The 18,096-nt window shown below is 34.6% G+C and overlaps 1 protein-coding gene across 1 annotated transcript; it reads right to left on the bottom strand.

The window, feature by feature from the left end:
• Positions 1-1,837: 1,837 nt before the first annotated feature.
• LOC126755884 (uncharacterized) lies at positions 1,838-17,886 on the bottom strand. Its single transcript, XM_050468604.1, has 2 exons — positions 17,728-17,886; positions 1,838-3,419 (listed from the first exon to the last, which is right to left on the bottom strand). Exons 1-2 carry the CDS (start codon positions 17,749-17,751, stop codon positions 2,100-2,102), a joined length of 1,344 nt encoding a protein of 447 aa, XP_050324561.1. The 5' UTR covers positions 17,752-17,886; the 3' UTR covers positions 1,838-2,099.
• Positions 17,887-18,096: the final 210 nt, after the last annotated feature.

Here is an 18,096-nt window from a genome sequence, read left to right as displayed (position 1 = left end):
TTTTGCATCGTGTGTGGGGTATCTTAGGGCAAAGATTTCTATTTATTAAGAAAAAGTGCTGCTTTTGATACTATAAAAATTTCACACTTTCTCACTTTATAAGAGTTTCCTTATGATTCTAAATCGACCTAACTGCAGAAGAAACGGTTTGTTTTGGCGATGGAAAAAATATTCTTCAACTATGACAAAATCATGACACTGTCGCCATGCCCATCCACCGTATTCTCGAGTGTTCGCCAAAAAAGTCTTGAAATAATGGGTGATCCAAGTAGAGGTAGTTTTTTCAGTAAACTTTTTTGTCAGACCACACATGAGTTGTATCAAACTGTCGTGTGTTTCGCGCGCTTTGCTCAACTTATGGTCAACATAATTGGTCTACTCAGCGTACTGACCGAAAAGACCACATCCAGACACTTAGAGAAGAAAATATAGCAGCCGTAGCTGATAAAGTACAAAAAAGACCGGAGAGTTGATTTGGCGCATTTTACATCGAGATCTTAATTTAAAAGCGGCCATTTCTAGCTAACGAGCGAGCAGGTCAAACATTTTCTCGCGACGTGTTTCTGTGAGTGGTGCAAGCCGTACGCGATTAAATTCTGTGAAACTCGGTAAATCTGCGACAGAGACGTTTGATATGATCAAGCAGGCTTACCCAGATGTTGCTTTAGCAAGAACTGGTGTGTTTCGTTGGCATCAGGCCTTTTTAGAGAACCGGGAAGAGGTCGCTGATGAAGACCGTGCTGGGAGACCTGCGACTTAAACAAACATTGACAATGTGACTCGTGTGAGTAAAGTTTTGAACTCAGAACGTCAACTAAGTATTCGTTTAATTGCCCAGATGTTAAATTTATTAAAATCTGTGGTTCATGACATTGTGACGGAGGACTTGAACATGCACAAGGTGTGCTCACTGACGACCAGAAATTGCGGTGAGTGTGCCAAGAAAATTTGAACATATGTGAAAGTGACCCACAATTTTTTAATAACGTAATCACAGGTGACGAGTCATGGATCTTCGAGTATAATCGTGAGAGAAAGAAGGAATCTTCCGAGTGACACATGACGGCATAAGGAATCCAAGCAGAATGCATCTCGGCTCTCAAGGCTATTACGGAGGATGCCTTCCGTGACGTCTTCAATGCTTGGAAATCGCGCTGGCAGCGCTGCATCGACGCAGGAGGAGCCTATTTTGAATGTTTTTAAAGAATTGTTACGATTGGTTCAATAAATTTTTTTAAATCGACTCAGTCCTATTACAAACCCTGTATGCGGACAATCTCTCTCCGAATCAGGTCTTAGCAAAACATCACACGTGTCATTCTTCAAAATGCTCGAACGAGTCATAACTGTACTCATTGAGTGGACCATTTGAGACCTAGACTCGGCTAACATGTGAAAGACATTATCTTCCGAAAAATAATTGAAAAAGAATGTTCTTTTGAACGATAATAAATATTTCCTATTAAATTTGAAGTTTTTGCGTTTTTTCTTTAAAAGAGTAGAAAACCTCGAAGTGGATCTCCCTTTATAAATTATAATATAATATTGGACAGGCTAAGAAAATTTTGAGCTGAATCTAATGTAAGTCTCGCCAAAAAACTCCAAACCACTTTGACGACCTGATTGTAGAGAAAATGTTTAACAATTACTAAAATTCAAAAACATTGAAACTACATCTTCATTATTTATTTATTATGGTATAAAAAATACTCAACAATTTTTATTATTTTACTCAATTCTATATGACAACTTCATTTGTAATTCACTTAAAATTAATGAAATGAAGTTAACCGAAACAACTTAGACATAAATTAAATATTTATATTTACTTGTCATAATCGTGGCATGAGTATAAGTATATGTAATTAAATTAAAATAATACAAAAGTTATGGAAAGAATTCAAATGTATTGGTACAAATCGAAAGGTGAAAGGAACGGGTGATAGAGGGGCGCATTAAAACTAAATAAATTTAAATAAAATTACGATTTGTGAAGCGACTTAAAACTAACGACTGGAATACATATTTACAAGTACAACAAAGATGCTTAAATGATGTGCAATTCAAAACACAACAAAATTTTCGTTCAACGCAATCATCTACGCACCGGGGAACTTGAAGCCCTGACCTGGCGTTGGCGCCGCCGTCGCTGTAGCTACAGGTTTCGTACCCACCGCGGCGGATGTGCGCACCTCAGTTGCTTTTGCCGTTTGAAAATCGACAGTGGCAACAGGCTTGAGTTGTGTCGCTTCGTCATCGCGCTTCCACACCACTTTGTTACTTCCCTGCGGTTGGACATCTTTGCGATCCCAACCATGCTCTACGTGCTCATGGTGGTGATCATGATGATCGGGTGTGGGGAACCATTCGGATATGATTACTGGTCGCCAGATTTTCTTCCATGCAGGCACCCAAATTTCCTTCCAGCCAGGCACCCAAATCTGTTTCCATGCTTCCTTCCATTCGAGCTTTTTATCTTCGACCCAAATTTGTTTCTTCGCCGGTTTCCAAATTTGCACCCAAGATTCTTTCCATTCGAGTTTTTTGTCGGGAATCCAAATAAGTTTCTTAGCTGGCTTCCAGATTTGTTTCCACGCTTCCTTCCATTCCAGTTTCTTGTCATCAACCCATATTTGTTTTTTCGCCGGTTTCCAGATTTGCTTCCATTCCTCTTTCCATTCGAGTTTTTTACTTGGTACCCAAATTTGTTTCTTCGCTGGCTTCCAAATCTTTTTCCAATGTGACTTCCAAACCAACTTCTTCTTCCATAAATCATGACTGGTGTATTCCCAACCTTCGGGATCCTTACCTAAATACTTCTCACCAGGTATACCCACCTTAATCCACTCTGGCGTCCAGTATTGCTTCCATTCCGGTACTTGTATTTCCTTCCAAGCTGGCACTTGTATTTCCTTCCACACGGGCACCCAAATTTGCTTCCACGCCGGCACTTGTATATCTTTCCATGCGGGCACTTTCGTTGGCACCCATACTGGCTTCCAAATCTTCTTCCAATCCGGTACTTGTATCTCTTTCCATGCGGGCACCTTTATCTCCTTCCATATGGGCTTCCACACTTGCTTCCACGCCGGCACTTTGATGTCCTTCCAAGCGGGCACCTTAACTGGCACCCAAATCGGTTTCCAGATTTGTTTCCATGATGGATTCCAAATTTGTTTCTTTGCTGGTTTCCAAATCTTTTTCCAACCTTCCTTCCACGTCACTTTCTTCTTCCAGAAGCCTGGATCGTGATGATGCTCATGATAGTGATGTTCGTGCACCTCGTGGGGATCGTGATCCCAGCCGATGCGTTGCTGAGCGACAGTAGCGCTGTTCGCTTGCGATTCGGCGGTCTGTTGATCGATCAGTGCCTTGCCGGCGACAAGTGTGAGTAGAGAGAGCGTACCAAGGGCACAAAACTGTGGAAGAGATTCGATATGAGAGCGTGAATTGAGAGTATAGTAAAAGAGGGAAGTAGTGGCGAGAATACGGTATATAGAAAAACTATATGTGACCTGGTCTACGGAAAGGGGGCTTAGGTGTCAAAAAAATCAATTTTCACTTTTTAGTTGATTCGGATGGAAGATTTTTTTAACAGCTGTTTCGCAGAAAACTAGTTTTTTTTCGCACGTTAGCTCCCTTTTCGTAGACCAGGTCACATATAATGATTTCAATTTCTTATGTCTTTAAAAATAAATACCCAAAATTATTAAAAGCAGGATGTAGGTTACTATATAATTCAGGTCAAATTCATAAATAGCGTGACCATCGGCTAAAGAGGTCATAGTCTGGCATCGCTGTCTGCAAATGCGGTTAACATGCTGAAAGCGGACTTCGCGGTTGATCACGCCGGCTGTCTTTGGTGATCAGCCGCTGGGCTGCAGACCATTCGAAATTTGCATAACGAAATGAAGGAGCGCTGACCGCAATATACACCACATACAAACATATGTACTTTCAAGTTTACATGCGTGTTGTTGTGTGTTGTTATATTGAGATGTTATGTAATTTCTCAAAATGGGAATTGTGATTCGCAGAAAAGGGAAATTGTGGGTGTCTCGTCGACAAGATTGATGTAAAGCAAAAAATGTAACAATTTCAAAAATATGTTATGTCCACAATAGCAACAAAAGAGTTTAATAATTGGTGAAATATATGCTTGCCAACAAAATTGGTCAAAAATATGGTAAACAAAAATTGTAAAAATCGAAGGTCACTTTAATCCGGCATCCCAGAAACTAGCGCTGAAATGTGGTAATTACTATTCGAATATATGGACATTAACGATTACTGCGTGTTGATCAGCTAAAAGGTATTGTTATCGTAGGTAGACTGCCTGTCTGACGGCGCACTTAGGCCTTTAGGAGGTCCTTTGTGAAAGGTATTGTTATACAACATAGTAGATAAAATATATTAACAAAATGAATAAGTCAAATTATTTATGAAAGACATATTTATGAGACATATAAGGAAATAAATGAAATATATTATTCCGTTTGTAATGGTTCAATTGTAGCTTTGGTGCAAAATGATTAAATATAACTCTTTAGCGTGAGCAAAACTTTCATCAATTAAAAACGCCTTTTTTCTAGGTACAAAAAAATCATATTTTCCGAGAGTTTGAGTCATAAGTAAATAAGTAATTTATGCGTTTTTAATGTTAGACTCCAAAATTAAAATATTTTCCTTCGAAGTTCAAAGTAGAGCCTATTTCAAACCATACTATTAGTTATACATAGCTAAAGAACTAAAAATAAGCACATAATCTACCTTTTCCTCTGATTTCAGTGATGTAAACTTTTATAAACAATGCTATACGAGTATGAGGTCATTATAATGTTATTGCTATATGGATCTTCGCCGAATGTTGTACAGTGATAATAATTCAGAAAGCAAATAGTCGGTTTGGTTAGCTTGCCGAAGAGTAACATTTGGAAAAAAGTATAAAAGAATACCATGTATAATATAAATTAAAATACTTTTAGAAATGAAGGCTTTTCACTAAAGAAGGCAAGTGAAAACGTTGATATTCCGACCAGATTATCGTCTATGCACCGATGTATATACAAGATATTTTCTTTCTTAATAACAGGATGGAACATTTTAAAATCGATACGCTCTGCTGGCATGAACGTATTCGAAAATTTCAGTCATAAACAAAATATACTACTGTGCGCAAAAAAAAGTAAGACTCTTAATTAAAATTTTGCGAAAAAACGCATTCGTCGAAATATTTTTTTTCTAGGTTGATATCAAAATAATCATTAGTATTTAGTACTCGTATAAGGCTATAAACGCGTAAGAGGTGTCTACGCTAATAAAGAAGAAGTTTAGTATACGCTTGCCTTTCTGAAGTACATAAAGTGGATTTGGCGATTTTTACGATGAATGAAATTATTCAACAAAGAAGTTCCATTAAATTTTGTGTGTGGAAAATTTCTGGTGCCGAAACGTTCAGAATGTTGGAAAAGACCTACGGTAATAATTTTTTGTCGCGAGCAGTTGTTTTTGATTAGTGCGAATTATTCAAAGATAATCGTAAACGAATTGACGACAAACCACCTCCAAAACGACCATCAACATCAACTGATGATCAGCACGTCAATAAAATTAAGGATTTGGTGCTTGAAAGACGTTGAAATATCGAAAGTATCAGTGAAAACTATTTTTAAAGATCATTTGGGCATAAAAAAAGTGAAACACGATTTGTTTCAAAATCACTAAATTTTTTGAAGAAAAAAACAGCGTTGCGTTAACGTCTGTGATACAATGCTTTCCTATTTCCAGGATATCATGAAATGTATTATTATTGGCGATGAGTCTAAGATCTATGCTTACGACCCGGAAACCGACGATCAATCGGTCGAATATCGTGACAAAGGTGAGCCGAACCCGAACAAGCCACGTCAAAGAAAATGAAAATAAAGGTTATGTTGGAAGTTTTCTTCGATTATTGAGGTGTGGTGCACTCCGAATTTCTTCCGACCGGCCAAACAGTCTTAAAGGAATACCATTTGAGCGCTATGCGTTGCTATTCGTAAAAAGAGGCCGGAATTATGCACCAGAATAATGCACCGTCGCATACAGTATTGATTCTTGGTGAGGGTTTCGCCAAACCATCGTATTTGTCTGTTTAGCTCGTTGTGACCTCTGACTGTTCAGCAAACTCAAGCGACAGCTCCGGGGAAACCGTTTGAGTCAATTGAAAACATTAGAAAATAAAGGCTATTCCGGAAATTGACTTTAACAACTGTTTCAAGAATTTGGAAAAAATTGGCAAATGTGTATTGCGGCCAATGCGTATTGTGCGAGGGGACGACATAGATTTTGAAGAATAAATTAAGAATTTTAAAAATATGAACAAAGTCCTGCTATTTTTTGTTTACAGTAGTATGATTAAATATTTCATTGCTACAGCAACTTTAGCAGCTCATAAGCATTAAAAAGCCTCTCACATCTAGGATAGTTTGAGCGGCTACGGAACCATAAAAACTCCTGGAAAGAGTTGTAATACTTGGAAATTTGAACTGAAAACACTAAAAGTATGTTAGCAAATGCTCTATTTATTTTTTTATATAGAAAATCTCATAGTAAGAAGGCTTGAATTAAGGCGATTTATGCAATTCCTCTCATCTAACTAGTGTGGGCAGAACTATCTCCAAAAAAAAATATTATTGAATTTTCACTTTCGCTTTTAGCATCAAGATTATAAACGATATCATGAGTTGAGGTTATTGACGTTGACATAGTGAACTGAGCAAAAAGAAGAAAAAAGTATTACCCCTCACAAATGTAAAAGTTTCCACACAAGAACTTAATTTTCTTCGGACAGTTTGTATGTCAGTTATATGCTCTATTCATACGATCTAATTAATTTATTTCAAGACTTTACCGTTGACTTAAACAATAATCTGTGCCCAATTTCGTGAAGAGATCTCTTCAAATAAAAAGTGTTTATTACAAGGACAATATTATACTTTTGCTTTAAATAAGATAAGTCTTGATTTTGAACGCAATATGCTATAATGGTCCGATATCGACAATTGAGTAGCTAAGTGGGAAGAAAAGGAAGTGTGAAAAATTTCGGCAATGAGTGTAAACTGCAATAAATTATGATAATATTTCATACTTGTAAGTCGGCTTAAGATTATATATTTTAATCTCCAATCAACAAGAGAGAAAGTAGTATTTATTTATATTGTATCGTAATATGAAGTTTAGTGTTTAATCAGGTGATCACAATATTTCTGATTCTCTAGGCTAGCGTAAATCGGCTAATATTCATTAAAATTTGCAAAAATTAATTAAAAATGCATAGCTTCAGTCTATGGGCATTTAATAAATTCTAAGAAGATCCGACATTGTTTATATAAAAAAGCAAAGTTACCGCATTTGGGGCGCCGTTTTAACCGACTATTTAGTGCCTGAAATTCAAACTCCTGACCTCGGCAACATTTGGTTTCAACAAGACAGCGCCACTTCTCACACGTGGCATCAATAGATTTATTGACAGAACACTTCGGTGAGCAGATAACTTCACGTTTTGGGCCGATCGATTGGCCTCCAAGATCGTGTGATATCACACCGTTAAACTTTTTTCTTGTGAAGATATTTAAAGTCTAAAGTCTATGTGGACACGCATGTCAATCGTCAGTTACCAGTTGAAATGGTCGAATGACTCATCGAAAATTGGACTCAACAGATGGACAATCGAGACGGAGCTGCAGCCAGCACTTGTAATAGATAAACTGCAAAAAATAAATGCAAAAGAATGTTCCTTCGAATGTTGTGGAGAATCAAATCCATCAAATTTAAAGTTTCTGTGTTTTTTGTTTAAAAAAATAAGAAACCTCGAAATGGATCACCCTTTATATATGAATAAGGGGATAACAGTAATTTAAATATCATTCTCTTTCTTGCAATGTTACATAACAATGAATAGCTCAAACGCCCGTACTCAAGGTGGCAACGAATAAACCAAAGCTTGCTACTTACGCTACTTATTAATCTTTAAACCGTCAAAAATTAACACCCTCGCGCTGCTTATAAGCAAGCACAATAATTGTATCACCTCCAATGGTCGAAGATGAAATAAAAACATATAAAAATCACAACAAAAAAACTCATTTGCGATAATACACGCCACTTATGTAATAATAAGTAATTTAACCACCTCTTTGTGTAATCTTTTTCTGGCAAAATTACAATGAAATACAGCTAATTTATGGCGCTTAAAATTACCACCAACAACAAAATGCACCGCACACCAAACAACAAAAACAAATGCCGCCATTAATTTCCGCTTGTGGCCTCTAAGCGTGCCGCGTTGAACGCGACGCACTCTGCAAGAGTTCAACAATGTTAACAAACCGCTAAAAATACTACAGGGTGCGCTATAAATATGCAGCTATTTATTAATTTGCCTATTTATGTAGGTAAGTGTATGGGAAATTACGTTTAATTTGGGTTACAGCCACCAACGGCACACCGCCACTAACAATTGTGCTATATTTCGCGCTGTTGTCGTTGTTGTGGTTGTTGTTGCTTTCTACATTTATTACCTTACCGTTACGCTGTTTTTTTATGGCCAAATGCAAGTAATTTTCAAAATCATGGAATGACTTTTGTCCTGCAACCTTTGCCGCTTTATCACATCGGCACTATGTGTCGCTCGTTGCATGTCGCGATTTGAGGTTATGTTGTTGCCTTTTATTTTATTTTTATTTTTTGTGAGTATTTTGTTTTGCTTTGTTTTGCGTGTATTATTTAATCTCTCTGCTCTGGCGAGCTTCTTTCTTTTTCTTCCCCTCACGGTAACTATTTGTTTAGAAATGTTTTTTAGATTTTGTTTTTGTGAGTTTAAAACATAAAACATGGAGAAATAACTGTGTGTGAGAAATACTATTGCGTACAACTATTTTGAAACCATATTATTTAAGCTCAGCAAACATCATTTCATCAAGACATGTGATATCATCAGCTCATCTCGGGAAATTTCGAAAAACCAAAAGGTTGCTGAGCTTCATTTTGCTTTTGTTAATGCCAATAAAGATGGCCAAAGCCTCGCTAATGACAGTGGCTCCAAAACCGTAGCAAATTTCATGTGAACTAATGATTACAATTATAAAGTGGCTGCCAGCTGCTGCTTGACGTCTGCCGCACAGCAGCCGAATTGTGAAGCGTGCCCGGCAAAATGCTTACAAATATACCATAATGTATAGTACATATATCTGTTATTAAAAATGGCAACAATGAGCATAATTGACTATTCAACTCAATCATTGTGGCCATTTCACTTTATTGAGATCTAACTTTGAATTATCTTTTTTTCATTGTTTCTTTGTTAATTTTTTTCTTGCAAACTGCTCATTTATTCAGTGGTTCGTGAATGTTGCCTCTCCTCTCACAAGCCGCCAAATTTTATTGCGCTGTTTATTGGCGTATCATCATCACTTTTATTTATAAATTTGTTTACAAAATTAATCAGACTTTGAATATGCTTTGCTTTACCCTCTTTTCCTACTCTTCTTCCTGCTTGTAGCCCTTGGCTAACCCATTTTAAATCGCATTTTTTCCAATATTGCTGACTCATGTTGACATACATATGGCCGAAAAGGTCTTCGGACCGCATAAATTATGCGTTCATTTAATTTTGCATGGTTTGTTTTGTGGTTATGTTTCGCTGGCGTAAATTTCCACTACTGTTTTGTGTTACTGATTTGCAATAAAAATAGACTTTTAATTGATTCAAATGTAAATTAGTTGCCACTTTTAACAAAGACTAATGGAAATGTTATTGCCTTTTATGAGCAAGCATAAAAACTTATTGTAGAAATTAGTCAGACTTCAAACCATTTTAAACTTTTTTTTTATGAATTAATTAATGTTTCAGTTATATTTTTTCATATTTCGATTTTTTTGGAATACTTTGAAGGGAAAAAACACGATTTTTTATGAAAGAAATCCGCTATTGTGAAATAAAATCTTGTCTCGTAAATTATGTATAGAAATAGCGTTCAGAATTCCAAAAGGATCGATGCAATAGTTTCGAAGTATTTGAGAACGTGACTTGTAAGGAAAGTCTTGAAATCTGATGTAAAACATTAATAAGGCTGGTATAAAATAGCCATAACTACGTCTACTTTGCTCCAATCAATATTCTTGAGATATTATGCATTAATTTAAGATTACTTTATGACACCTGAAAAGTGGTTTATAAATTCCTGATAAGCATAATTGCTTACAGACATTTGAAATATCTCACTTTTCCTTTCCACCAACACTGCAATATACATATGTATAACATTATAATTGTAATGGTATTTCATGACATTAAGGGGATTTGAATTGGAAAATTATTTTTTTTAAATTTCGATAGTTTTGATATTCAAAATAATCCCCCAAAAATAATTTTTCAAAATTCAAATTATTTTCAAAATTATAAATGTTTGAGTGTTGCGGCAATACGGCCAGTTTAATCTAAACTTTAAACGCGTTTTTCTCGAAACTACATTTTTCGAAGCGATCCTAAGTTACTTCATCAGTTGATTTACTTGAAATTTGGCAGTAATTGCAGAAACTAAAAAATTTCAATTTGAAAAACATAAATGTTAAAAATGTATAGAAAAATATACTTCTATATTTGAGTAGCCGCTACCTTATGAATATTTTCTCATCAGTTTTCTTGGTTCATACGATAATGACATTTGTACTAGTCAAGAATAAGTCAGTGCTTTATTTTGGAAATGGCTACAAAAGTATACAATATTTATTGTTTTTATTTATTTTATTGTGTTTCTCTGAAATATGAACAAACAAATTATAAACCAAGTAAGACAGAGCTAAGTTCGGGTATTACCTACCATTTTATACTCTTGCAACTGGGAAGGATTAAAGCCAGGGAAGTACCTTCAGTTCACCCGATTTTATTCATTTTAAGCACAACGTTATTAGTAAAACTCGCTCTCTTAATTTTATTAAGATAACTCACATCTTGGCCGATACCGAATATATCATACACATAAGTCTCCTGGAAATTCGAAAATCTTTATACTAGGTTTATGGGGGCTAAGGAAAGCATTAACCCGATTCAACACATTAACCGATATTTTCGATAAAAAGTTAACTATAGGCTCTGAAGTCCACATATTCGTTCACAGGGACTTGAAAAGTTTTCGTTGGATTTGGAAAATTTATGGTCATAACGTGATATACTTCAAAGGCATCATTTGTGTGTGTGTTTTATCCCGGACGGACGGACAGACAAACTGTCAACCGGATTTCAACTTTTCTCGTCATCCTGATCATTTGTATATACATATGTATGTATATACATACCCCTATATCTATCTCGTTAGTTTTAGGTGATATTTACAGCCGTTTGATGAAGAAAACTATTATACTCTGTAGCAACAGGTTGCAAATATATAAAAACATGCAATCAAGTAATTCACCAGGTTAATAATATTTATTTGTTCATCATTGGAAAAATATACGAAAGAAGACAATGCATAGTATCCAACCAACCGTTATCTTATTTACAATTCGAACATTTATAAACCAAAAAACAACTAGAAGTGTATGAGATCACTCGAACAATCGATAGTGCCAATTTCAAATTTTGTTTAATGTCGAAAAAATAAAATAAAAATTTTAGGTTTTAACTCTGCAACCCTATAGCTCAAAAACCACGATAATAAATTCTTGCTAATAAATTGAGAATCGCTTTATTATTTTTGCATTTCGAATATTAAATCTTCGTGTTTTAACTTAAAAAGTAAAATCCAAATTCTTAACTGCTGTAAAGATTTAGAAATTTTTACTGAATGAGGGTTAAAATATCCATAGAAAAGAATCCCTTAATTATAAACAAACTACTAAAAATAAGGAAAGAAGGCGACCTTTGCGTGATATAGCTAATAAATTAAAAGTTTGTACAAAATTGTTACTTGCAAAATCTTTATATCCGCAATTAAGGAAGATATTTCCCACTGTTATAGATTCAATTATATTTTAAGAACGTTATATTTATAAAGAAATAATTATTTCAAATTTTTTTAGCAAAAGTATTAGTTTTCTTCCACTTGAAAAGCAACTTAACCTAAGTCGCCACAACCGTCTGCATTTTCCACAATTGGCCCACTTTCCTTACAAAAGACTTAAGCAACAAACTCGATGTAAGAAAAGTGATTAAGTTATCACCACAATTGGACAACTGCAAGTCGCTTACGTCACCAGCTCCTGTGGCTGCTGTTAACGAGCGTGCAACTCCACATTGCCACAATCCAATGTTGCATATTATTGCTATGAAAGTAAATGCATTTTTTTGACATCAACAAAAAGTGGAAAATGAAAAACAAAAACACTCGTTTATAAATCATCACACACGTGCAATTGGAAATAAAAATTATACAAGTGGATGGGCAAGTTTCCAGTGAGATATGATTGCTTTGCGGAAGAGTTACGAAATAGGCGAGTATGGGCATAAATACGGTGGCGGCAGTGGCCGACCGGCAGCGCGTGTGATTCGATGACGCCGGTTGTTTTATTGTTTTTGCAATCAGCTGGATGTGTGTGCATAGGTATGTGTGTTTTTACATAAGCCTGCACTTAGTATTGGAGAGTGAAGCACAAAAAGTGCTAATTGCATGTGGGCAACTCGCTGATAGTGAAAGTGTGATATATATGTACATATGTTTATATGTATGCACAGCTTATTTGCATGCATCCACTTGAACCTCACGCTGTTAATAAATGGTGCCCGATTTATCATTTTATCGCAAATAGAAAAATGTTACTTTTCTTGTGTAGTTCAATATAGACAAATATTTATATATATTATACATACAGACATGTATTTACTATCGTGCTATGGCATAATCGGCATAATTGGGGCAAGTTTCTTTATGTAATATTTGATTTGCTAATGTTTAAATGGTAATAACTCAAAAATATATTTTAGTACTATTGTATTATTAAACAAAATATTGAAAAGAATACCACATCACTTAAAATGCAAAATATCATAACATCACGTTTCACAAGTTTACAAATGAAGCAAAAACAATAAGTGTGTTTTATGATAATAATTTCGACCCTGAAATGTGAATTTTTTCCGAAAAACGTTTTTTTTTCTAGGAACCCGGCATTTCAGCGAATAGAAAATTTTAACTAGTTGTTCGGTCATTGCTTGCATTAATCCACTATAATAAAACTTATTTTTGGTTTTTGGATTTGAGCTAATTTTGAGCAGACGAATTTTCCCAACGTCAGACACCTTTTTTTGGAGGTCTTCTTGGAGACCGACTATGGGATCAAGCGAATTCAAAACTTTTTAAAGTGTGATGCACGATCATTACACTATTTGAAATTCTATACATTTACACTATTTATCTATTTATAAAACATAATGCCCCTTCAAAACAAAATAAAAAATTAAAAAAAAAATGTGTTTTTTCCTGATTTGCAAGTGGACACATGTTCTTAATATAATCTGTTCAGGGTGATAAAAATTTGATCAGGGTATAAAAATTATAACTTAATGTTTGTATTGTATTGCTTTATTTGGTAGAAATGAAAACTTAAGACTGTAATAAATAGTTTTCTGAGGCCACATTTCTAAAATGAAGGTTCAAATGGAAATTTTGAAAACTTTGGAATTATTGATTTGCGAGTTATTTGAAATCTACATATATAATTATATGCCGGCATTGGCAATCTGTTCCTAGCTGAGATCTTCTTCAGCTCTTTTCGTAGTTTTAGATATATAATTAAAAAAAGTTGTTGAATTAAGTGAATTTAAATAGTTATGTAGAATTTATATATATTTATATATATATATATACAATATCTACGTACATAGCTACTTAGAAATAATTTAAGCGATTTAGTCATTAACTTTTACCGTGTTTTGCAATACCGATGATTTGATTTCTAAGTGTCGTTTTGGCCATTTTTAATATGTCATGAGCTATAATTTTATTTTCATGATATTATTCAGTAATGTTTACAATTTCATCATGGAAAAATACACGTAAAAACAGCGTTTACAAATTATTCAATTTTATTATCACAATAATCATTCTTCAATTGCAAATTTTCGTGCGCTTCTCCCATTTTATCCTAATAATCGTCCACTTGTGCTCGCTATTCGTCGAATTGTTGGAAATTTCGATTGTGCATTTTCTTTGCATAATGTTCAAGTTCCAATTAAACAAAGAACCGCTCGAAGTAGTGAATATATTGCTGCCGTTCAGACAAGTGTTACTTAAGACCGCGATTTGTCGACTCAGGATTGAGACTCCCTCAAATCGCAAACTGGCGGATTTTGATAAAGGAATTGAGCGTGCATCCCTAAAAACTTCTTCTCACATAAGAATTGAAGCCAATGAACCACTGTAAACGTCGTGAATTTGCTCATTTTGTCTTGGAACAACATGACAACGATAACGATCATTTTCTCCCAAGAGGGTCTTAGTGCTGCGGTAGATAAACAAAACTGTCTATTCTGGTGCGAAGAAGATCCACAATTTATTCATGTACAACCATTGTATTCACCTATATTGACAGTTTGGTCAATTGAAAGTAGTGTATCTTGCCAACATCTGATACCAAAACCAGCACGTGCAACAACCGAATTAATGTTAGAAAAGTTTGGAGATTCGGTTGTTTCAAGAAATTGAGACATTGCCTCCAAAAAGTTGTGATTTAACACTATTAGACTATTTCTTGTGAGTAATTTGAAGTCATTGATCTTTAACAAAAAACTAAACTATCTTCAAGCTAAAGAAATAATAGTAAACGTACCATTCATAACACACGACTTGATTTGGTTCAAACAGTATTCGAAATAAATACAAAAACATTTGAATTTCGTTAACAATGAGTGCGTTTTTTTTTTAATGAACAAAGTAGAAGTAAGTAAAAAATCTCAAAACATTTTGCAAATATAACCCCAATATCTATTATTTTACTTTATGGTAATGTATACAGTGTCCGTCTAGCGAAGAAATAATGTTTAAAGGTAATTTGAACAAACTGATTCGGTCAATAAAAATGCTGCTGGAATTTATTTTTTCATATTTTTACCAAAACACCCCCTTATTATTATATTCTCCCACGAACTTCCCCCTGAAAACTTTTGTGACTTTCTGAATCATCGCGGTTTCACTAATAATTCCATCTGAAACTCATTATAAAAACCTTGCAATGTAGAAACTTAACTTCTTTCATTTGAATGAAAACTGAAAATTTTTTAGCGAAATCTGACAATTTATAATTATAAAATTAATACGGTAAATATCGGTGCTATTTTCAATATATATTGCAATTTAGTGGATCTACTGATCGATGTGTTTTTGTAATTTTCGATATTTGATGTCATTGCGCAGCGAAGTTAGGTGAAATAGTGTTAATGACATTGTCACGCTTGTCATTTCAATGTATTAGCGCATTATGCAACTTTTTTCATTTGCCGTTTCCATTCATACTAACAAAAATATTGGTATTTCATATTAACTTAGGAAAGGATATGTCACGTTTTTATATACATAGTTATATAGCAAAACACAAAATACAAAAACAAGAAATCACAGATGAGCAAAAACCGCAGATGCTTCTATTTTTTCTTATTACTTATCTCATGGGTCCTAAGCCCGAATTGAGGGTGTTTTCGAAGGGAAAATCATGAATAAGTTTTATTTCTGAACAACATATTTATACCCTGAACAGGATATATTAAATTTGCCACGAAATTTATAACACCCGGCAGGAAATGTCTGAAGTATACTTATATATAAATGATCAGTTTGACGAACAGGGTCAACTTAACCACAACTTTTTATATGTACACAAACTAATCCTTCAGTTCTTGAGATGTTGATCTGAAATTTTGTACATGCTTTATCTTTTCAAAAAACTGCTCGTTTGTCGGAATCGTAAATATCGAAGCAATATATGTATGGTTTAGCTGTCATGCACATTGATTGATCAAAGTCCCGTCTTTGCATGGAAAACTTTTTAATTGATTATTCTTTACCCTCACTCAATTAGGCATTAATTATTGTCCGAAGCATTAATATAACTTTGGAATATATTGTTCAAATTGGCAATCTGGCTACTCAGAAAACTCAAACAGCTCGCGGGAAAACGTTTTGAAGCTATTCTTACGTTGATATATGTAAGTGAATTGGGGCCAACTGGGACTACTTTAAGTCTTACTATTTTTTGCCCATGAAGAAACTTAACAGATTTTTGGTTTTTTATGCAGAATATTGGTGAGATTTATCTATTCCAATCCAGGCAGACTATTGATGTCACACAATATGAAAAAATTAACCGAATTTTGAGCGGTGTTACTACAGAACTTTTTATGTAAAATATGTAAAGTATTAAGTATAACTTTAAGTAAGTGGAATGGTAGTTATATTTCAGGTCTTGGACTCATTTAGTAGCACCGACTGTCAAGTCATAAGTGAGTTGAAATTTACTTTAAATAATTATATGGTACAAAACAATACAAATGAATCGTGAGTACCTTTATGCGATTACATATTTCAGTTTTATCTTTCACGTTAGGTGGTAACTCTACTCAAAAATAGTTCTATTTTCATTTGATATGTATGTATTCTATATTTTATTTATTTGTTCATTACTGGCCTTTACAATTATTCAGAAAGCACGATAAAAGTACAACTCTAAAAAATTTTGACTTAAAAAAATAGGATTTTTGAAGGTTATTTTTATATATATATTTGAAAAGAACACATCAGCCTTAGATTATGCAGTAATTGTATAAACAAAAAAGGGCGAATAAGCGTTATTTATAAAGAAAAAAATTATCGATTAATGTCGTTGAAATGTATATTTCGAGAGAAAATATGAGCTGCAAAAGAGATTTAGCTCAAATTAATGAATGAAAGTATAAAGAAGAAGACTGTTGCAGAAAAATACTATTATGTAGAGTGAGTCTGCTACATTCGCCATCGACAAACCGTGCTTGCATTGCCAACAAGGTTCGCCGCTTAAGTCTTTAGTAGCAAAGCTACAGGGGACAACGCTGCTGCCACTTGTTATGCGCATGCAGTAATAATAATAATAAATTGATGAAATTATTGTTGAAAAAAAACAAAAACAAACACAAAAATACCAGTAAATACTTCCTATTGCATTCGATTCGCATAGGAAATGTGCAATACATAAGCAGAAGCGTTCGAACGCCGCATTTCGCAGCTGGAAGTGCATTTTAAATGCAACAAATGTGCAGAAAAACGTTGGCTATTAAATTGCAAACTCACAAAGAAAAGGCGTAAATATATATTGATGTGCATAAATACTATTGCTGCCGCCGATTAAGGCTGCCAGCGCATTGCAAACGCTAATGTTGCCTTGTTGAGCACAAAGCGTGAAAAGTGAGTATTTTTTCTAACATTTCGGTGGTTGTTTTGTTGGCGTAAAATTGGCCGGTGAATTAGTGACGTTAAGCTGATAATGGGTTATAGTTATATAAATAAACTGCCAAGGTCCGCCATCTAAGCACAAACAAAATAACACTTTGGGTTAGAAATTTTGCAACTTTTCTGAATTACTGTCAATTATCAATTTTCATATCACTTAAACGCCTAGCAACACTAATAAACACTGTCAGCACTTTTTAGAGTCTTAGATAGTTATTATTAATTTTTCTGTTATTATTTTTTTAATAAAATTCCAATTGGTCAGCACATTTACCACTAGACTCCGCTGGATCCGCATGGTTCCCGGGTCCTAAGCACACAAAATTTACAACTTCAGCGCAGAAATGAACGCTCCGCCTTTTCGAACGAAGTCTTCCGTATTTTATATCTAATTTTGAACGCGAATGTAATCCACTTGAAACGGCTGACGCGCCGTGCAGACCAACTTGTACTCCAGCGTGTGGAGGAAAAAACTGTTTTTATAATTCTTTGACACTCCAGTTAAATACCCGCAATGCGATTGCAAAGCGTCGCAAGTGCAGCGCAGCCGCAGCCGCAGCGACCACAGACAACAATGTCAAAATCCGTCACACGGCGCGAGAAGAAAAAAATACATATGTACGTATGTATGTATGTATGCATG

Source organism: Bactrocera neohumeralis, chromosome 4 (assembly GCF_024586455.1).
Source record: "Bactrocera neohumeralis isolate Rockhampton chromosome 4, APGP_CSIRO_Bneo_wtdbg2-racon-allhic-juicebox.fasta_v2, whole genome shotgun sequence".
In the NCBI taxonomy this organism is placed as follows: Eukaryota; Metazoa; Arthropoda; class Insecta; order Diptera; family Tephritidae; genus Bactrocera; species Bactrocera neohumeralis.
This window is presented reverse-complemented; position numbering and strand designations above follow the sequence as displayed.